Source organism: Sminthopsis crassicaudata, chromosome 5, assembly GCF_048593235.1.
Source record: "Sminthopsis crassicaudata isolate SCR6 chromosome 5, ASM4859323v1, whole genome shotgun sequence".
Classification (NCBI taxonomy): domain Eukaryota; kingdom Metazoa; phylum Chordata; class Mammalia; order Dasyuromorphia; family Dasyuridae; genus Sminthopsis; species Sminthopsis crassicaudata.
In genome coordinates, this window is record NC_133621.1 from 107,406,077 (window position 1) to 107,429,084 (window position 23,008).

General features: G+C 33.7%; 1 protein-coding gene across 3 annotated transcripts in view; it reads left to right on the forward strand.

The window, feature by feature from the left end:
• CNOT4 (CCR4-NOT transcription complex subunit 4) overlaps window positions 1-23,008 on the forward strand; it is a 171,283-nt gene that overhangs the window by 78,976 nt on the left and 69,299 nt on the right. For all 3 annotated transcript variants that reach the window (XM_074267842.1, XM_074267843.1, XM_074267840.1), the window contains exons 2-3: window positions 7,344-7,611; window positions 21,182-21,379. In XM_074267842.1, the coding sequence (XP_074123943.1) occupies window positions 7,438-7,611; window positions 21,182-21,379 (372 nt within the window). In that variant the 5' untranslated portion in view covers window positions 7,344-7,437. The remainder of the gene's footprint in view (window positions 1-7,343; window positions 7,612-21,181; window positions 21,380-23,008) is intronic.

Consider the following 23,008-nt stretch of genomic DNA (forward strand, 5'->3'; position numbering starts at 1 on the left):
ATGCTGTTATTTTTTACCATTTTGTGGCATCTCTTTTTTCTCCACCTGAGGGTCACATACACTCCCTTCCCCCTAGGGCATCCCCAATAGTTTGGAAAACTCTGCCTTAAAAAATTGATTGCCTTCTAATATTTGTTTTTTTTTTTTTTTAAACACTTAGAATTTATATTTATGTTCCATTCCTTAGTGTTGCTTTCTTTGTGTTTATCTTTTGTTATTTCTTTTTATTCCCCTATATTTGATTTTTAATAGCACAGCAGTATTTCAGATCACATTGTACCAGATTTGTTTTATAGGTTGCTTTAAGTTTTACAGTAGACCTAATAATTATGAATATTTTTGTTCTGCTAGGGTTTTAATTATATCATTAGGATATATGTACCTCACAGCAACAAGATTATACGATGACCATTTCTGATGAATGTGGCTCTTTGCAACAGTGAAGTGACTCATGCCACTTCCAATGGCCTTGCAATGGAGAGAGCCATATGTATCCCAGAGGGAGAGCTGGGGATGACTATGGATCACAACATAGTATTTTCACTTTTTTGTTGTTTGTTTGCGTTTTTTCTTTATAATTTCTTTTCCTTTTTGATCTGATTTTTCTTGTACAGCATGATAATTATGGAAATATATACAGAAGAATTGTATGTTTAACATATATTGGATTACTTGTCATCTAGGAAAGGTGTAAGGGGGAAGGAAGGGAGAAAAAATTGGAACACAGTTTTGCAAAGGTGAATGTTGAAAGTTATCTATGCATATATTTTGAAATAAAAAGTTTTAATCAAAGAAAGAAAGAAAAGGAGACATGCACCTTCTAATAAGATCTTTGGGTCAAAGAATCAGTGATTAATATGCTACCAGATAGCTTTATAAAAAATTTCCAATTGGTAAGTAATGTTATTATGTGCCCCTTTCCCCTACTAGTCTAACAGCATTGCTTTGTCAGTTTATTTTTACTAGTTGAATTGGTGAGAGTTACTGCCTCAATTATTTTAATTTGTTTCTCTCTGATTATTAGTGAAGTTGAATGATTTTGTATTTTTAGTTTCCTCCCTTGTTTTAGTCTAATTAAACCTTTAGCCTATTGAGGATTGCTTATTAGTTTGTAGCAATTCCTTTTTAGTTCTAGGTTTTAGTTGGACATAATAAATATATAATAGATTAGATATTGTTTTATTGATGATTTTTTTTTACATCTCTCCCCCTTTCCCTATGCAGTGAGACCTCTAGAACAAAAATTTAAAAAGAAAAACAATTTTGTAAAACCAGACAATATGCTAATTGTATTAGATATCATCTTTAGTGTTGTACCATTGTGGGATTGTAGCATCTCTACAATTGCAAAAAGGAGGAAAGATTGTTGGGCATTAAATTTGTTTATTCCAATTGCACAGTATTCGGGTTTTATTTTTGCTTTTAAATTCTTCTGGTCATTATGTATACTTTTTCCTCTGGTTTTATTCAATGTCACTCTACATCTCTTCATATAAATCCTTATATGCTTCCAAATTCTTTGTTGTACATTATTTCTTTTAATACAGTTACAGTCTATTTCATTCATGTACCAATTCCCCAGTTGATGGACACCTACTTTGTTTTCAGTTCTTTGTTACTATGAAAGGTACTGCTTTAAATATTTTAGTATATAACAAGATATTTCTATATTGGATCCTAGTGGTATATACACGCCTATGGGATCTCTGGGTCAAAGTGCAGCTCTCAGGAATGTTCCCAAGGCTACCTGACCATGTAAATGATGTAATTAAGAATGATGTGTTTCCTCTCCTGTCTTGCTTTAGTTTTCTTTATTTGGCCAAGATGCTGAGCCCAAAAGATTGTTGGCTTTCAGATATCAGTTTGTGGGTCACTGATAATGGGGTTTGAGACTAATGAGCAACAATAATGAGGTGCTTAAAGTTAATGCTAGTGCAGGACAAAATTGGATCCCTGTCACTTAACTTAGTGATGTTTCAGGCCTAAAAAGATACCTCTAGAAGTCTCCCCAGTGAGATCTGCTCAGGGAATTATGGGTACTGCACTTGTACAAAAAGTCAGAACCAGACTATTCCTTATCTTTCTAGATTTAAGTCATGAAATTAGCAGATCAGTGGCATGAAGCACCTGGTTTCTCTTAGCTTTTCCTGTAAATTTACCTTCTTATTCTTTGCTCTCCATTAACTTTTGGAATTTAATCCGTTTTAATTGGTGTTGCAATTATAATATATGTTGCCTCTTGACTTGGAGATGGGTCTGAACTTGCAAATTCTCTTGAGGTATCTTGTGTCACTGGTCCAGAATCCCAAAATTTTGGAGGTTCCCTTGGCCCTAGAAGGACATTCTAGGACTTTCTTAAGGACATCCTAGTCTTATATTTTTATGATTATTTGAAATTACTTTTTTGATTGATTGAACCATGAGTATGCCTGTAATTTCTACAACTTCCACATTGGCTTTTGATTTTTTTTACAAGGTAATTCACAGTTATTTTAGTTCACCTTCTTAAAATTTTGATTTCAGATAATAATTTGCAGGTTTTTTGGAGAACTCTTTATATCCTTTAACTGCTTATCTACTGGGGAATAACTCTTGCTCTAAAAATTTTGTGTTAATCCTCTCCATGTTGAATATTAGACCTTCAGATAGAAAAGTGTGTTGTTGTTTTGTTGTTGTTGTTGTTTGTTTGTTTTTTTAGATAATAGAATTAAGACAATAAATTTGCCAAAAGTTGGGGATATGTTATGGCACTGAACAAGTAGACCAATTTAGATAGAATTGCTGGGCGTGGTGGCATGTGCCTGTCTGTAGTCCTAACTCCTTGGGAAGTTGAGGCTGGAGGAAAGTCGGAACACAGGAGTTCTAGGCTGCTGTGTGATATGCCAGTCGAGTGTCTGCACTAAGTTTGGCATCAATATAGTACGCTGTGGAACAGGGGACTACCAGGATGTAAGGAAAAGGAGGGGTGAGCCAGTCCATATTGAAACAAAGCAGCTCACTGCTAACATTTCTAAAAGCGATGTGTAAAACTAGGAGGAATAGAGAATAAATTCATGTCATGTCCCTGAATATCCTGGGAAACTTTCTAGCAACAACTATATCTGTGTCTCTTTCCTGGTCCTTCACCTTGATTTCTCTTTCCCTTTCCTTTTCATTCTCTTCCCTGTAATCAATTTGAGAGAGAATGAAAATAATAAAAGGAAGTGGAACTCCTGGTTTAGGAAATCCTCTCTCTCTCCAAATATTTTCTTACTTTCTCTGAATTTTATAGTCTTAGAGAATTGTCTAAAGCCTGAGGAGGGGGTATGTGTCAGAAGCAAGACTTGATTGAAGGGACGTCTTCCTGAATTCAAGGCTAACTCTCTTCACTACACTTTTATGACAACTTGATTTTCCACTATTAAACAAATTCTAGAAATATTTGGAAACCTGTATTAATTAATACAATTAAGAGCTAAGATAGTAGGATAGGGAGAGAAAAAAGCATTTGCATGTAAGTGAAAACATGCAGGTCAGTTGAACTGAGATTGATGGCATTGTGCATTATCTATTTCATTCTTCTCAGTGGAGAAGTGGATAACTGTAGGTGCAGCATGTCATATTACTTTGTAAGTTAGTTTTGATTATTATTTGTTTTTCTTGATTACTGAGAAGAGTTCAGTAGGGTATAGGAATGTTTAAGAAAAAAGGATCTCAAATATATATATATATTTTTTAAATTTTTTTTATTTTTTAATTTTTATTTATTTATTTTTTTTTGCTGAGGCAATTGGGGTTAAGTGACTTGCCTAAGGTCATGTCAGATTTGAACTCAGGTCCTTCTGACTTCTGGATTGGTGCTCTATTCACTGCACCATCTAGCTGCCCCCCTTTATAATATATTTTAAAGTGAAAAGTTCATTCTCCCTTTTTGTCTTTAACAAGTAATTGGTTCTTACATATTCGTTTCATTACCATTTTATCCAGTTCTATAAAGTAACCTGTTGGTATTTTCATTATTATTTATTGTAAATAGAATTGGGGAATTATTGATGTTTATTATTTTGGTTCATTCCAGCCATAGGTAAGGACATTTTCTATAAATGTTCAGGTCTGTTTTTATTAATCTTAGTTAAGTTAATAGGATTGGTTGTATTTTGTTTTAGGTTGTGGGGAAGAAGATAAAGGGTAACACATTGTAGAAAAGAATGGTTTGAGTGAAAGGATGAAAGTGAGAAGCTTATAGTGTCTTTCTTTGAAGAATAGGATAAAGTTTACTTTAACCAGAAACACCTAGGAAAGAAGGTAAAAACTTATTTTTTTTTCTCAGCAATATGATATGATTTCCTAGAATAAAGTCAATTATTCTCTCTTTCTGACCTCAGTGATAGTTTCCAAAAAGGTTTTGATTTAGTTCCAGCTTAAATTTTATGCTACTATTGGATTTACCACATTTTTCCATAATTGACTTGTTTTATAGAGTGCTTTACAAGTTACAAAGCACTTTCTTCAGTTACTCTAAGACAGGCAATGTACATATTTTGTCCATTTTGCAGATGAGGAAACTTGGACAAACAGAACTTAGATGTTTCCTATGGTTATAACTAGAGTTGTGACTTAAAACTTGTGCATTGTTATTACAATCTAGTACACTTTAGATAATTATTACTATAATATAAGAGATAAATTATCTAAAGTGTAAAATCTGTCCTCTTGTCAGTTTTGTAACACATCATAATCCCATGACTATCATCCAAGTAGTTACCAAGGAGTCAGAAATCTAGAGTAATGTACTATCATTGAGATTGCTAGAAAGTTTCTTCAATTTGCCTCACATCAATTCCTCTTCTCTGTTAGTAAGCACTTATGAAGTACCTAGTGCAATTTGTCAGATCCTGTGCTAAACATTGGGAATACAAAGAAAGACAAAATAGGTCCTACTCTCAAGAAACCCCCAATCTAATTGGGGAGGTAACATGAGATCTACTATATGCAGTCAAGCTGTATTTGAGATAAATGGGAGGTAAGCAACAGAAAGAAGGCCTTAGAATTAGGAGGGATGAGAAAACCATCCTGTAAAAGATCAGATTTTATTTGCAAAATGAAGGAAGCTGGAATAGCCTAGAGATGGACATGAGGAAGAAGAACATTTCTGAATGAGAATGTTGTTTGGAATTTCCTTTTTTTTTTTTTTTTTTTTTTTTGAGTCCTTAGAGATTGATGGTATTGTCTCCCTTGCACTTGTGACTACCAAATTTGTGTCTTCTGTTGGCATCATAGTCACACTGATAAGAATGGACTTGTCCTGCTTGCAGAAAAGTGTGTGACTGGAAAAGACATTTCCTTTTCCAACTCATTTAACAAATGAGAAAAATGAAACAAATGGCTTAATTGACTTGTCTAGAATCACATAAGTAGTGAGTGTCTGAGATGACCAGATTTGAACTCAGCAAGACAGGTCTTGTTGACTTTCAAGTCCTAGTACTCCCACTACTGCATCACCTAGCTGACCTCAAATGGGGGTTACCCCCTAAATCTCTGTCAGATGAGCTTAGATATGTTTTAGTGATATAATAACATAGATTGTTACTAAAAGGAAAAGAAAAGTATTTTTCAATGGTTGGGTAATTCAGATTTTCCATGAAGTAAACTACCAGTATTTTGTTAACTTTGTTATTCCATTATTTTAGTTGTGGGTGACTGACTTCATTTGAGATTTTCTTGGCAAAGATCCTATGGTGGTTTGCAGTTTCCTTCTACAGCTCATTATATTTATAGATGTTAAAACTGAGGCAAACAAGGTTAAGTGACTCTCTAGGGTCATTATAGCTATTACCTGTCAGGGCCAAATTTAAATTCAGGTCTCTTGACTCTAGGTCCAGAACTCTATTGTGCACCTAACAGCTTCTGAGATTATGTGATTTGTCCAAGATTTTATAAATGCTAAGTGGCAAATTTATTGTTGTTGTTCAGTTGCTTTTCAGTACTTTCTGACTCCTTATGGCCCCATTTTAGACTTGTTCCTAGCAAAGATATTCCAATAGTTTCTCCAGCTTGTTTTTCAGAGGAGGAAACTGAGCAAACAGTTAAGCAGCTTGCCCAGGGTCATAGAGGTAGCCAGATTTGAACTCAGAAAAATGAGATTTTCTGACTTCAGGTCCATCTTTCTACCCACTAGGTCACCTAACTGCTCTTATTAACTTTTATATGGGAATTTAATTCACTTAAAAAATAGATCTTATTAAAGTCTGTTTTTTACATCATATTCTCACTTTCCACTGACTACTAGCCTCTTCTCTAACATCCCCCTCAAATGCTGTAATCCTTTTCCACTCTTGTTATAAATAAATATTTTCAGGTAAAATAAATAAATACTTTGGTCACAACTAAAAATGTATGACTCAAATCTGTACCTCTGTTAGGCTATCTTTATCCACATGTTTCACTCTTAAAGTCTTTGGAAGTCATGGTTAATTCTTTTTTTTTTTTTTTTTAAGGATTTTGGATAGTGGTAGGATCAGGTGTGTTTCATTTTTGTTATTATCTCTTTTCTTTTGATTTACAGTATGATCTTTGGATTCTCTCCCTCTGCCTCTGTCTTTCTGTGTCTTTCTGTGTCTCTCTGTGTCTCTGTGTATGTCTTTCTCCCATTCTCCATATAAACCTTCAGTTTTGTGTCTCAGAAATAATATGGTGGGTCATTTGTTTCCCAGTAACATGTTAAACCATATTTAGTGTATAAGCTCTTAGATTCTAACACATATATGTTAGATATGCATATTTTCTCAGATTTTAGTTGTTCTTATTTAATGTTTAATGAATTAGTTAATTTTAATGAAATTATTTAGTATTTTTTGTTTCATGTTCATTATATTAATATTATTTAGTGTTTAATAAATCTTAGAAGTTGACCAGTTTATATTTACATTCGCTTATAAATCTAATGATATGTTTGGATATGTTGAGTATTTTTTTTTTTTTATCCCACCATAAACTCAAAGGTGATTGAGAATTTGAAGAATAAGATTTAAGACAGAAGATTTCATTTCCTCCCTTCCCTTGAGACATGTCATTGTAGTACTTGGATATTCCCTAAATCTTGTTAGGGATGCTGAATACTTTCTTAGCACTCTAATCTTATGCAGTATTCCATAGAACCAATTTTTTCTCCTTAATTCCCCTTAAATCTAGTTTTGGATCTCAAATTTATATGCTAGTGATGTAATACATGATTTCAATTCTTACATCAAATGCAAACATTATTAAACTTATTTTATTTTATAAAACTACAGCTTAGGTCCAGTGTTTACATGTACAATTAATTTTTGTTGTGTTTTTTTTTTTTTTTTCTGATTTTCTCACAGGTCTTCAGAGTGCTCCATTTTAATTTTCAGTGCTGACCTTCCTTCTCCCTTAAGTTATTATAAACTTTTTTTGCTGCTGTGTATACACGTGAAGATGTCTCGCAGTCCTGATGCAAAGGAAGACCCTGTGGAATGCCCCCTTTGCATGGAGCCCTTAGAGATCGATGATATCAACTTTTTCCCTTGCACTTGTGGCTACCAAATTTGCCGCTTCTGTTGGCATCGTATTCGCACTGATGAGAATGGACTTTGTCCTGCTTGCAGAAAGGTACATACCTTATGGTAACAGCTTAAATTTTTCATGTTGGTGAATCGGCAAGTTAGGAAATTCATCTTGAACCATGGGAGTGGGAGGAAATCTTATTTATCTTCAGCTGAAGCTACATGTAGCCATATACTTCCTAAAGCAGCCTTAATAGTATTTTCGGGTAGGAGATCTAACATCTGATCCTGGCTCTGTAACCAAATAGGTATGTGACTTTGGGCTTGTTACTTAATCATTGAGCTTCAGTTTGCTCATATATGTGAAATTAAACTCTTTACATTACAAAAAATATTTTTTGAATGATTCTCCTCTCTTTTTTCTCCCTTTTCTTTCCCCTCTCTGCATATATACATACTTGATAAGTTAGGATTAGAGGATTATTAAGATCCTTCCTCTTGTTCTTATTAATATACAAATCACAAATCAACTAATAAATAGGATATAGTAATGACTTGTTAGCAAGAGATATTTTACTTCAACATTGATAGGTTTTGCTTGGAGAATGAAGCAAAAAATTCTTCCTTTCAGAACAGAGGCAAGTTTTCTTTATTCATGTAGGCTTTAATATGATTTTTTTTGGTTTATAAGGATATCCTAAACTATCTTGGCTTTTCTTTTATTTTTTAGCTACTAAAAATGTTGTACCATTAGATTTTTAGAGAACTCTGATAAAAATTCATAATAGAAAAGATGTCACAGATGTCTTCAAAGTAATCCAGTTTTGTACCTGTTTGGTTCATAATAATGTGTATTGTATTAAGGGTGACTCAGAGTTTGTGGAAGTACTTTGAAAATTATAAATGAGTAGTACATGCAAATCTTGTATGTATAGAAATAATATTTGAATTTAAAACTCAAATTTTTTACGAATTTGGTGATTTCTCCACTAATTTCTTTTTATCTCTTAGGATTAAAAAATACAAGTGAGTAACATTTAAACAATTTTTAAAAATAGGATAGGTTTGAGGATGATTGTTACTCAGTTCTTATCTCTTGAACTTGATAGATTTAATAGTTTATTATCTTTTGACTTTTGAGTTATAATGAAGTGAAGACTTTGAGCAAGAGCAAAGTAGTCACTTAGTCATTTAAGTAGTCATTAGGAGAAAGTAAAAAGAATACAATACAATACAATAAAGAAAATGTTATTGAAGAATTATAGTAGATATTACAAGCATATCAGTTGATTATCGAGTTAGTCCCTCAGGTTAACAGCCTAGGGGTTCTTACTGCCTTTCTCACTACTTTTCATTCTCTATGTCCAAGCTGTTGCCAAGCCCTCTAAAATTCACCTTTGCAATACCTCTCTCATATATACCCTCCTTCTCTCCTCTGACACTGTCACTACTCTAGTACAATCCTTCATCTTTTCCTGCTTTCATTATTGCAGTATCCTGCTGGTAGGTTTTCCTGTTTCAAAGACTCTACCCATTTTAATCCCTCCTGTATTTAGCCACCAAAGTGATTTTACTAAAGTTCAAGTCTGATCCTATTACCACCACCCTTTCTTTCCTCTCTCTAACTCTGTAAACTCTAGTGACATCTTAATGTTTCCAGGATCAAAAACAAAATTCTGTTTGGCATAAAAACCCCTATAGCTCCCTCCTACCTTTCCAGTCTTCTTACATGTTACTTTTCCACTGGCCTCCGAGATGTTCCATGAACAAAGCACTTAATTTTTCAATTCCAGGAATTTTCTCTGGCTTTCTTTCTGCTTGGAATGGTCTCTTTCTTCCATTCTGATCTCTCTGGCTTCCTTTGAGTCTCAACTAAAACCCTATCTTCTGCAGGAAGCCTTCTAACTAACCCCTCTTAATTCTAGTGTTTTCCCTCTGTTATTTCCTTTTTATTTTTTATGTAGCTTGCTTTATATATGTTTTGTTTACATGTTATTTCCTCCATTTGATTGTAAGCTCCTTGAGGGCATGCACTGTCTTTGATCTCTTTTTGTATCCCCAGCATTTGGCACAATACCTGAAACATAGTAGATACCTGACAAATGTTTAATAATTGATTGATCTTCACAGGTGAACTTTAATGCAAGCTTCTTCTCCTGCTCCCTCTCCCCCATCTAGAAAGTTTGCTGCTGGAGAAACTTGAGCATAGAACTTTGTTTTCATTTATATAGAAAACTGTGTATGAGGAAACTTCCTTTTACTGAAGCAGATAAAAACTCTTCTGCAATCTGTTTTCTTAGAATCATTTGGGGCATTTGAGAAATGAAGGGATTTACCAGCGTCATACAGCTATTATGTGTTAAGAGGTGCGATTCAGATTTTCTTGACACCAAGGAATAGGTCAGCTCTTTGTCCTACTACTTGTCACTAATAAATGACTTCTTGCTTCATTTCGCACATCATTTTGTTGGGGGAAAATGGAGTGAAAAATACTTCTGGCACTTTTTTTTTTTTTTAATCAAAGGAAGTATGTTTTATTTGTAAAATCAGCAAAACAGTCAGTATATGGCATTTTTAGGCAGTCCCCACAGAAGATCACAGCAATTTAATTGGAAAATGCTTCATTGTTTACTTAGATTTGAGAGGTAAGTTCAATAGAAAATATAACAAAAATAAGGTTTGGGGTTTTTGAATTTTATTTTCCCCTTTTATGATTATGTTGTTGCTTGAGTGATAAAGGTGTGTGTGTGTGTGTGTGTGTGTGTGTGTGTGTGTGTGTACACACACGTGCACGTACAAACACATATCCACATACATTGGCATAGTAGCATGTTTTATCTGAGCAATTATAAGAATTTTAGTGTTGGAATGTACTTTAAAAATAATTTAATGTCTTCACTGTATTGCTTTCAAAAATATTGGGAAGGTAAAAATTCTGGGTTTTTTCCCCCACTTTTTCCTGAATTTTTCAAATTTCTAAATTTGAAGTGAAGCCACATGGCTTTAATTCTTTTATCTTTCAAATTTTTTGCGATTTAATCAAGATGAGATCATTCATTGATGCTATTTTCTAATAGAAATCTAATCTATATTATTAAAGATCCTTGAATCAATTAGAATTTTCTGATAATATATTAAAATTTTAACTGTTGAGTTTTGTAAACTGCTATGCAAGATTTAGAAAGTAATCTGAAATAGCACTGCATAGGATGATTCATGGTCTCATATAGGATTTTGCATATCATTGTTGGCAAAGTCACTTCTTAGATCTTGGATAGACTTTGACTTTTAATTTATTCTCCAAGCACAATATATAATTGCAGAAATTTCTTCATGGTCAAGTTTGGAATTATATTAACAGACTATATTAAGGAGAATTTAACCTAATTGCTAGATGGAAACCTAATTGCTTTCTTTTGCTGTAACACTAGAACAGAGTAGTTCAGAGTACAAAAAGTTCTATCCAAATTATCTTTACTTATTTAAATTCTTTTCTTTTCTTTTTTCCCAGTAAAAAGAAATGTGTTCTTTTAAGGCTTGTATTATTTTTGATTAAAATTTTTTTAGAATACTGAAATTTTGTTGTATATTTCATGATGATCATTTAGTTTTAATTCAGTGGACATGTGCAGACTTCTGGTAATGCTCTGGAAAATCTTACATTTTTATTTGTGAATCATAGTAGGAAGACAGAAAAACAAACAATTTTACATTGAGCTATGGGAGGATGAGAAGAGGCTTCATTAGTGTGAAAGGAAAAAGAATTGTAATGCCAGGATCAGGTTGAATTTAAGAGGGGGAGACTTGGATGTGTTTTAGGCTGCAGGAAAAGACTTTGTTGATAAGGAGAAACTGAAGACAGAAGGAAATCCACAAAAGGGAAAATTGAGGTAGTTATTTTAACCGGAAGAAGAGCTATCTCCTTAGTCAGATACTAGAGATGAAGAGTGTGATGAAGACTCTTAAGATGTGGATTGGGGTTATAAGATAAATTCTAACTGATAAATGGTGAAAGGATATAAATAGGCAGTTTTGAGATAAAGAATTTAAAGCTATCTATGGTCATATGAAAAATGCTTTAAATCACTATTGATTAGACAAATACAAATTAAAACAACTCTGAGATACCACCTCATACTTATTGAATTGGCTAATATGACAGGAAAGAAAAATGATAAATGTTGGAAAAAATATGGGAAAATTGGAACACTAATGTATTGGAGGAGAGCTGTGAAACGATTCAAACATTCTGGAGAGAAAGTTGGAATTTTTTTCCCAAAGCTATAAAACTATGCACACAGTTTGATCCAGGAATACCACTACTATGTTCTTATCCCAAAGAGATCATAAAAAAGAGGGAAAAGGCCCATAAGCTCATTTTGTGGTGACAAAGAATTGAAATGCAGGAAAGATCATCAGTTGGGAAATGGCTGAACAGGTGTGGTTTATGAAGGTAATGGAATACTACTGTGTTATAAGAAATGATAAGCGGTCAGATTTCAGAACAACCTGGACTTACATAAATGGATATGGAGGGAAGTGAGAGGAAACAGGAGAATAGTAACAAGCAAAATTGTGTGATCAATTTTGATTGACTTAGCTCTTCTCAGTAATAGTCATAGACAGTTCTAAAAAACGCATGATGCAAAATGCTGTCCACATTCTTAGAAAAAACTATGGAATCTGAATACTAGTAAAAACATACTATTTTTACTTTTTTTGTTTTGTTTTGTTTTGTTTTGTTTTGTTTTTTCTTTCTCATGTTTTTTTTTTTTTTCCTTTTCTGATTGTTCTTTCATAACATGACTAATATGGAAATTTGTTTAGTATGGTTGTACATGTATAATCTATATTTGATTACTATAATTCCGGGCTAGATCCTGGAGGGCCTCAGGATCAGTCAAAGTCCTTGGTCTTTAGGAGAAGTGAAGGAGGCAGGCAAGCTACCACTCGCCTCATTAAAGCTGAATCCTGGACTCTGGAGTCTGAAGCCTGAAGTCTCCTCTCCTCAGTGAGCTGCAGCAGAGAGAATCTGATCATCTCCCTCATCCCTCAATCCTTACCTCTGATTACCTTATCACAACACATTCAGCAAGTGCTAATCATGAGGAGAGCCATCATATCACCATATGTTTATAGAACCATTATCATATATTGAGTAGATAATTAGCTTTAAGTGCTCTGCTGTCTTTAGATTCAAATACACCTTTTCAGAGTTCCATCTCTCTATTGCTTACCATCTTGGAGGGAGAGTGGAAGGGAGAAAAAAAAATTGGAAACCATTGGGAAAATACTATTTAGTAGGGAAGAAAGATGTGGATTAGGGGAGAATAAGTTTTCAAGTCTCTTTTCTAAAGTAGGTAAGATCTTACATGGAGAAGAGAGGAGTTTTTTTTAAAAGAGGCAAGATATGAGAGAAAAGAGAAGATAAATTTTGGAATGGCTGTAACAGAAAGTGGGATAGTCTTAAGAAAAACTAAGGGAGTTGCCCATACAGCATTAAGGGGGGCCTGGTAGAGATTAAACCACAAATTTGAAATAAACCCAGTTAGAAAGATTGTTTAACTTTTCTTCACCTCCCTAGGATTAAGAATGAAGAAAGTTGATTATTCCAAATTGGAGTTTGGCAAACTGGCAGAGACAAGAAATTTGAGAGAAGAGAATAGTGAGTTAATCAGTTGGTCAAAGAGTCACATCTTAAGGAGAAAAGTGAGACTAAAGCAAGGATGATAGAGAGGGGAGAGGGATTGATGGTGCTAGTGAAGATGAAGAATAGGGGCAAGAGAAGACAGAGGGAGAGATGGAAAGATATGGAGGTATGATCAGAAAGAGGGGTTTCACAGTTAGCTTAGTTATGGATGAGGTTCATAACCATTCATCATGAAGGAGATGACTATTTCTTTGTAGATGAGGTTTGAAGATAGAGCCATAAGACTTATTAATTGAGACAACAGAGTGTTCAAAAGTACTTGAAAGCACATGTCCACGTGTGCGAGTGCATTCGTACATAAGGGCCCTGGAGTGGCTTTGGAGAGGAAGACTATGCTAGAAATGAATTTCCTTGAATAGGGAAGATTCCAGTAATGTGTAATCTGAGTGCCAGTAAACAATTAGGACAGGATCTCAATAGATGGATGAACTGAACCCTAAAAAAGTTGTTGTTGAATATTAGTGGCAAAGCTGGTAGATGGTCATCATAACATTGAGAAAGATTTCCTGATCAGTACTTCACTTTTAAAGGATTCTTTACTGAAGACATTAGCTTGGATTCAGTGAAGTTCTCCAAACACAGTGGGAGCAGGGATATAGTTCTTGGGTAGTAAGAAGGTATTTCTCATCCTATGGTTAGCTAATAATATGATTCAGTATCCTCAGGAGGTTGAACCCACTCCTGGTTAATAACTTCATCCCAAAGCACTAGTCTTAGCCTTATCTCTAGTGCCCTGAGGCACTGTGAAAGATTTGAGTAGTCCCTCTGCTAACTTCTGGAGTGTGGAGACCAGAAATTAATTCTTGGTGTTTTAATCGTTAGGGAATAGACTGAATCCACACTCAATCTGCCTAATTTTTACTTTCCAAGGATAATATGTAGAATACTATGAATATGTTGTTAAAGTCAAGTTTAGCTGTTTTTGAGAGATGTACCAATGCTATAGTGATAAAATTAAGTAAAACCTGACATACAAGTAACCTGTAAAAATACTAACACATGCATAACAAGTGAAAAAAGAAGACATGTCTTGTTTACTTTCTTTGATCTAGTAATTACATATCAAAATAATGTCTACAAATAGATTTAAATATGACATACTTTTTTATTGATTATTGTGAGAGGAATTATTGTTATAATAGTTTGGAAGAATATCTAACCACTAATAATAAACAAAAGGAGTCCGTTTGGGTGGAATGCATGAGTTGAAAACTTTGCTGCTGCATTTGTTTCTTTTTAAAATATTTTTTATTAGTCATTTTAGTATACAAAGAAAAAGGCTTTTATGTGAAACTAAACTATTGTTATAGATGGTCTTTAAAAAGTGTATGTAAATGTTAATAAGGTAGTAATAAAATTATTGTTCATTTGTGCCCTTTTCCAAAGAAGTTCCACATTTTGTTTTTTGTACTTAAAAAAGTTTTATTTTATTAATGTCCTCTTTTTTTTTTGCATCTCTGTTACTAAATATTAACTATCCCCTTGTCCTTTCTTGTAACAAATAAGGATAGTCAAGTAAAACAAATCAACATAGTAGCTATGTTGGAAAATATCTCATTCTACATCTTTAGTCTATCTTTCCTTTTTTTCCCCCACAAAATCTTCATTGATTTTTCTTTCATTTTTTTATATCATCATATATATCATTTCTTCCAAAATTCTTCCCGCTTTCCTTCCCCCCGAGTCATTCTAGTAGTATTTTTTTTTTTTAAGACAAAAGAAAAAGAAGAAGGAAAAAAAAACATCAATATACTTGATCAGTACATTGAGGAATTGCACAGTGGGCAATATTTATGGACTTCCTACTTCTACCAAATAGGGTGAGAGTGTCTTCTCATATATCTTCTTTGGAGTCATATTTGCTCTTTATAATTTTGTAGATTCCCTTTTGGGATATTTGGATGTGTGGGGTTGTTCTTGTTCTTTCCTTTTATATTATTGTAGTTATATACATTGTTTTCTTGACTCTTCATGCTATCACATTAAGTAGATCTTTTTGTATTCATTATAGCAGTCATTTTTTGCATCATAGTAATATAGTAATATTTCATTACATTCATGTAAAATAGTTTGTTTAGTCATTGTTTACCAATTCTTGGCTGTCACAAAAATATTACTGTAAATATTTTGGTGTATATGAACTTTGGCTCTTGTCAGTGGCCTTTTTGGGGTATAACATAATAGAATCTCTAGATTGAAGAATGTGAACATTTTAGTAATTTCATTTTAACAATTTCAAATTACTTTCCAAATGGTTGGGCCACTTCTCAATTCCACCAATAATAACATCAATGTGCCTATCTTCCTAATTCCTTTCTGGAATTAGTTATTTTCATCTTTTGCCAGTTTGTGAGATGTGAATTAAAGCCTTAGGTTATTTTCATTTACATTTGTCCTACTATTAGTCCATCTTTATTTTCTGGATTTTTTTTCTGATGAGTATTAGTAGAACTTTTTTATTCAACATAGTGACAAAAAAGTTGATGTTGCTCTATAAAAAAAGGGGAAAGTTCAGTAACTTAGCAGTATTTTAAATTTATATTTTGTTAGATGCTTAGATTTCATACTATTTAGATTTCATGCTAGTTAGCAGCTCTTAAAAAAACACCTTTATTTGTACCTTTTGTTTTTACATTGCTAATTAATTTGTGAATATTTTTCTTGCACACTTTTAATAATAAAAAATAATTAAGTAGAAACAGTTGATAAAAGTCATAAGCTTTATTTCCTAGATGTGTCTCCCTTTCTACTACTCCATCCACCTGCTTTTCTACTTTCCTGGGGTTATGAGGGGGCCATCATTATAGTTATTTTCATGTAGGACTTCCCATGTTCCTCTAAATTTCTCATATTTGTTATTTCTTAATGTCACATTGATATCACATTTATATGCCACATTTTGTTCAGTTATTTCCCCAATCACTGGATGCACATTTCACTTAAAAAACTAGTAGGATATCTGACGTTTACATCAGGAAACATATTTGTGATTCTTGTTCTCTTTAAAAACAAAAATATAATGTCTGTAGAGTGCTTTAAGATTTGCTAAGTACTGTACTTATATTATCTCACTTGATCTTCAGTACAAGTCTGGGATGTAAATGCTATTTTACCCCCATTTTACACATATAGAAGTTAAATGACTTTCCTAAAGTCCTACAGCTAGCTGAGATGAAATTTGAAATTAGTTCTTCTTGAGTTCATATACAGCACTTACACAGTGCATTTTTTTAAAAACTAAGTAATAATAATGTATTTTATCATAACTTTCAGATACATACATCTCCTGGCTTTAAATGTATGTATTTCCATGAAGAAAAAAACATTTTTCTTTGACTTTCATTAGCGAACCAAAAAGATTGTCATAGAAAATATCTTGTTGAAAACTTTTGCTATAGTCATTTGGTATAAGTCATTTACAAGCTATATCTACTTTGCACCCTTTTCCCTCTTCACAATTGAACCCCTCCTAATAAAGAAAAACAATTAAATGGAAAACAGCTGATATAGCTTTTGCCTCTGACACTTATGCCATGTTTCATTTGAGGTTCAGATGGTAGATAATTTTATTCTGTGCATTGGTTTTGGGAGTACTTAAGAAGAATTACATCACCTAGTAATTGTAATTTCCCCTTAATGATTAGGTTTTTTCCTTTCTGACACTTTAAATCCTTGCTAGTTAGTACTTTACAAACTCTAGGAACTTCTTTCCCTTTTCATGTCCAGTGCCCTTTACAGTAAAAACTTCTCTATTGCATTTGAATCTCTTGACTATATTTCTAATCTCAGGATCTTTTTGGTGCATAATTTTAAAAATTCTGTATTAGAGGTTACAATAGTCATTGAGTTTTGAATTTAGAATATTGTTTATTTAAAGTGGGACATCAGTTAATGAGAACGTACATAATTATTAATTCTATTTTGGTACAATTCTAATACTTGGTTCCTTAATGTAAATGTACTAATTGCTTTAATTATATTTGTGGTGTTTATAAGATACTCAAAACTAAGTTGTAATAAAGTTTTAAAATAAAGAAAATTTGTTTCAAAACAGTAGTATTTTTCAAAACTAACAAAAAGTGATAAATTTTGTGAGTGGCTCAACTACTAGAGAATTTTGCAGAGGTTATACCAGTTACCTAAGCAACTTGATTTACATGCCTCCTACTCTAGGGGCTACTTTTGGCTCCTTTCAGGAGCATACTAAGGAAGACCATTGGACTAGAAAACTTAGAATAATTTTAGAAACTGAGAAGAATTTATGCTTTTAAAAATAGCCTTTTTTGGATCAAGATTTTGCTGAGTTTTCTGAAGCATTCCATTCTACTTTGTTCTTGATGGATTTGGTTGGCTATTAAAAAAAAAAAGTGAATATAATTCTTTAAAAAAATTTTTTTAAACTTTTTTTTTTTTTAAGTATGAGGCGATTGAGGTTTAGTGACTTGCCCAGTGTCATATAGCTAGGAAGTGTTAAGTGTCTGAGGTAGATTTGAACTCAGATCCTTCTGACTTCAGGGCAGTTGCTCTTTCTACTGCTCCATTTATCTGTCCCTTGAAAGTAATTCTACAAAAGAGCAAACAAATGGGTAAAAATTGAAAAGCATGGGTGAAGCAAGCTTAATTAATACAGCCTGTAGAAGGCTGAGCAAGATAAAAAGTAAAGTGTCTCCTTTGATATTATATACAACATTGATCAAAACAGGAATGTTATTGCAACATTTTACAAAAATATTGGTTGATGTTTGGAAAAAACTTATAACAGTGACTAAGATAGGATGCTTTGATGATATCTTTTATCAAAGCTAAGTTAGTCACCATCTCCCAAATAAATATTTCTGTTTTTTTCTCCTCTTAAATCTCTCTTTATACGTTCTAGTTTTCCCTCATTTGTCATGTAATTATTGTACCCATGCTACTGTGTGCCGTTATATGGCACATGTATATTTTGCTGCAGTAATATTTTTACAAAAAATTATTTTTAAATACTTAATCATTTAACCTTCCCCCCACAAATTACATGTAAAGATAGTTTTCAACATTTGACTTTGTAAGATTTTGAACTCCAACAATTTTCTCCTTCCCGGCCCCTTCCTCTTTCCCAAGACAGCAAGCAATGGACACAGACAGTCATATTAAACATGCAAAAATTTCTTTCTTAATCTTTATTTAATCCTATCATCGCCCCAAATCATTGTCTGATCTCACTTCACCTGCTTTCTCTTTTTTACCTCCTTTGTAATTTTTTACTCTTTTGCATTATTTTCTGTCTCTACTTCTCAGTTGAAACTTCTTTTTCCAGGTCACCCGTGTTCTCTATATTTTGTCTGATGATCTTTTCTCAGTCCTTGTCTTCCTTTACTTCTCTATAGTGTTTGCCTCCTGAATCTTCTCTCCTCTCTAGTTTTTTGTGATACTACTTTATTATAGCTCTTTCCAGATCTGATTATTAATTTTTGGTCTCCTTGATTATACTAAGTCACTATCTGGTTCTGTTAATGAATGTTTGTAAATCCTTTGCATTTAGCCTTTCTTGTGTGGGGGGAAATAAATTACTCATTCCAAGTTTGAAAAAAATTTTTTTTCCATCTCCTTTATATTGCCATTGTCTATATCTGGTCTCCTATTTTAAGTAAATAGGCCTGGTCCTTCTAATTTTTCTCACTTTTTTTGGTGTTCTTCTACTCCCAAGGATTTAGTTATTCTCTCTATGCATGTAATTACCAAATCTATATATTTACTATCCCTGATCTATCTTGAGTCCTACTTCTGTATATGTAGTTTGCTGTTAAAAATCTCTCCCAAGGGGCAGCTAGGTGGGTACAGTAGATAGAGTACCAGCCCTGAAGTCAGGAGGACATGAGTTCAAATCTTATCTCAGCTATGTGACCTTGGGCAAGTCACTTACCCCCAGTTGCCTCAGGGAAAAAACCAAACCAAAAAAAAACCACCTTTCCTTGGATATTCCATAATTATTTCAAATTCATCATGGCCTGTATAGAATTTTTGCCTAAACGTATCTCCCCTTTTAACTTTCCCCTTTCCTTTTCAAGTACTACTGTTTATCTAGTTCCTTAGGTTCTTAATCTTACAGTCATGTGTGACTACTCATTATCATTGAATTTATGTTTTAAATCATGTCAGTGCCACTTCAGCATTGATCACAGCTACTACCACCTTCTCTTTGTACCCACAGTTCTCCTAGTCTAGGCTCTCATTACCTCTCTCCTGTACTATTGCAATAGCTTCCTGATAAGTCTTGTATCCAGTTGTTGTTTTTTCTCTAATCTGTCCTCCATAAAGCTGTCAAATTGATGTTGCTAAAGCATGGATCTGAAACATGTCACTCCCCTTTTCCCCAAAGCTTCAGTGACTTTCTGTGCCTATAGGATAGAATACTACCTCTCTTTATTGTTATTTAAAGTTCTTTACAACGGGGCTTGAACTTTTCTTTATTAATTTTTTCATGACTCCTTTCCCACATTCATTCTGTTTCGATAGTCAAGTTTCTGACCTAATCTTCATCCTTCTTGTTCTCTGTGTAGTTTTTGACATCATCAGTATTCTTGGTGTTGTCTTCCCTGTGGGTTTTCAGTTCCCTCACTGTTCTCTCCTGTTCTTTTCCTACCTATTTGGCCAAACCTGTTCAACCTTCTTGGCTGGATACTCATCTAGGTTACACCCTCTAGCCATGGGGTTCCATGGCTTTTTTCTAGATAGTTATTTATAATATAGATGATTTTTTAAAATAGTTTTTAATAGATACTTGTCTAGCCCTGCCTCTTATTTCCAACTGAATGAACTCATTACTTCTTTCTCCTAGTTCTACTCTCAAACTTCCCTCTTACTAACTGGGACCCCATCATCTTCCTATCTACTCAAGTTTGCCACCCGGTTGTCATCCTTGATATCACCTTTTCTCACTTCATCCCTACATCAAATCTTTTTCTAAGTCCTGTTAATTTTGCCTTTGTAACATTTCTCACATATGCTCCCTTTACCTTTGGTTCCCACTCTCTTCTCTCCTCCCTTTCCCCTTCCTCCCTCACACCCCGCGGCTCTCCCCCCCCCTCCCCAAGCTTCTGGTCTGTATTTAGGACAGAGGCTTCATAGGGGGATTAACAAATGTTTATTGATTGACTTTGTTGTCAAGTTGGCCTACTTGCTATTCCTTGTATATGATATCCCAAGTCCCATCCCCATGCCTTTCCATAACATGTTTCACCAAGCTTGGAAAGCCTTCCTATCTCATTTCTTCTTGGGATTCCTATCAGAGTGAGCTTCTATCCCTTCCCTATACCTCCCACTCTCTCTTTTATTTTGTACCTTCCCTCTTTTTATTTTTACTATGCATCCCCTCTGTAGAGGAACTCTTAATTTTGTATTTATCTCCATGGCACCTAGTGGAGTACCTGATACATAGTGGGACTTAGTAGATATTTAAGAAATATTTTTATTTATTTCCTATTTTGCCATTAGAGCTGAAAAGAGCTTACGGTATTATCTAGGCCAAACTCTTCCTTTTACAGATTAAGTGACTTGCCCAAAGTCATCAAACTAATGGCCAGGTGATCAAGCTGCTGACCATTGCCCTGCCTATCTTTAGAAAACAGCCTTTTCTTTTTAAATATGTGGGTGATGGATATATACATTTAAAGTACTTAAGCTGGCATCCTGTGATTCTGTCCTTAATGCCCTTAAAAAGCTATAACAATGCAATCTTGCAAATTAAAGAAGTCTGACCACTATTTCTTTAAACTTTTAAAAATTCGCTTTAAGGATTGATCAAAGGAAATTGCCTGAGATGAACAGATGTGAGTTTTTCTGATGGTTAAGATAAAATTACGATTTGTCTAGTCAGTTCCAAAAATAGTTTAAAAAAAAATTTAAATAACATATTGGCTCCTTTAACTTTATCCTGTTCCAAGTTACATTTGTGCTAATCACAGTGTTTGCATCATGATTAAAGCCATATCCAGAGGATCCAGCAGTGTATAAACCACTCTCCCAGGAAGAACTGCAAAGGATAAAGAATGAGAAAAAACAGAAGCAGAATGAAAGGAAACAGAAGATATCAGAGAATCGTAAACACTTGGCAAGTGTACGTGTGGTACAAAAGAACCTCGTTTTTGTGGTAGGACTCTCCCAGCGTTTAGCAGACCCAGAGGTAAGCAATTTATATATCTCATGGAAATAGCACTCAACATCCCATATGGAATGCCCATAGTGAGTTGTTTAGACATTTAGTAAACAGGGAAACATCTTAATAAGTTAATCTGATTTAAATCACAAAGAAGTCAGCTTTTCCCATAACTACTTTTAAGGAATGTGTACCACAATAGAACTTTCCATTTTTGCTCCTATGCTCTGCTTTCTTATTTTTCTGTAGACAGAATTAATATGCTGATTAAAAGCAGCATTTAAGTTATATGAACTTGTAGCTTTTCACTGAATGCACTAGTGATCATCTTCCCTTTTTATTCCATCCTCTACCTGTTCATGGTAGGAAAGATAAAAAGTAGATGAAGAAATAAGATTCCTTGTAGAATTGTCCCTGTTGTTGCTTCCTTCCTTATTTACTATTAAGGCTAAAGCCCTGAGAAAGAGCCTTTAGTCCATTGCTCCTTCTCCCATGTTATAGTTTGTTCAGGTCTTTACCCTCTCACAGATGCTGCAGTGGATAGAATGCTAGTGGGCCTAGAGAAAGACCTGATTTCAAATATGGTCTCAGACTAGGCACTGGACAACTCACTTAATCTTGTTTATCTCAGTTATTTCATCTGTAAAGTGGTGAAAATGATAGTCCCTACATTTCAGAGTTGTTGTGAGGGTCAAATGAAATGATAATTAAACTGGCATATAGTAAATATGATATAAACACTAGCTTCTGTTGTTATTGTTGTTGTTATTAAAATCCCATAGCACCTTGAAATTGCAGGATCATGGAAGTAAAAGTTACCCTTCTGTATTTGTCTTAGTCAAACAATTGTATTGATTTGTGAGTTTTAGTATTATAGAGATTCTCTACCTCTTTTTCTGCAATTCCAGGTTGGTGTGTGGTGTGAGCAAGGTATGATCTGATACTTTTAATCTTAGATTTGCACTTTAGCATATTTGAGTGCAGTAATTATTTGAGGGAGGATGAGGGAATGAAAATGGAATATTCCTCCAGGTTAGTTAACAAGAGGGAAAAATCTGAGATGCCAGAGGCATTGAGGCTCATTGGACCCAGATGGGCATACCATCTATGAAGTTATTCCAAATAAGGGAGACCTTTCAACTGGTTTTAGGTATGAAAACAAAATGCATGGGAAAATTAATATCAGTGGGATACATTCCAGTTTTCTAGCAAGTGAGGAGAATGAACTTGTATTGTTCTTAAGGGAGCGATTAGACAACTTATAGAGGTGTTCATATATGTATGTGGTATATGTATGCATGCATGTATTTTTCCCTCCAGAATTTTCCATGTGAACCATTGACTTAGATTCCATAGGTTAGGTGGTAATAAACTCCCTATAGAAAAAGATCCTAGCAAGGAATTATTATTCATATAGCTTAGTTGTATGATGTTTTATATATATATTATTCATATAGCCTTATTAATTCTGTATCATGTGTATATGCATTTATATATGCTATGTCATACAGTATCATATAATATAACAGCATATTATATTAAGAGTCTTTGATAGTACTTGCATTTACCAAAATATTAGAAGCAAAACCCTACTTTTTATATTATATAAATATGGGGTACATAATAAATATGTTATAGAAGTTAAAAGTTGTATTG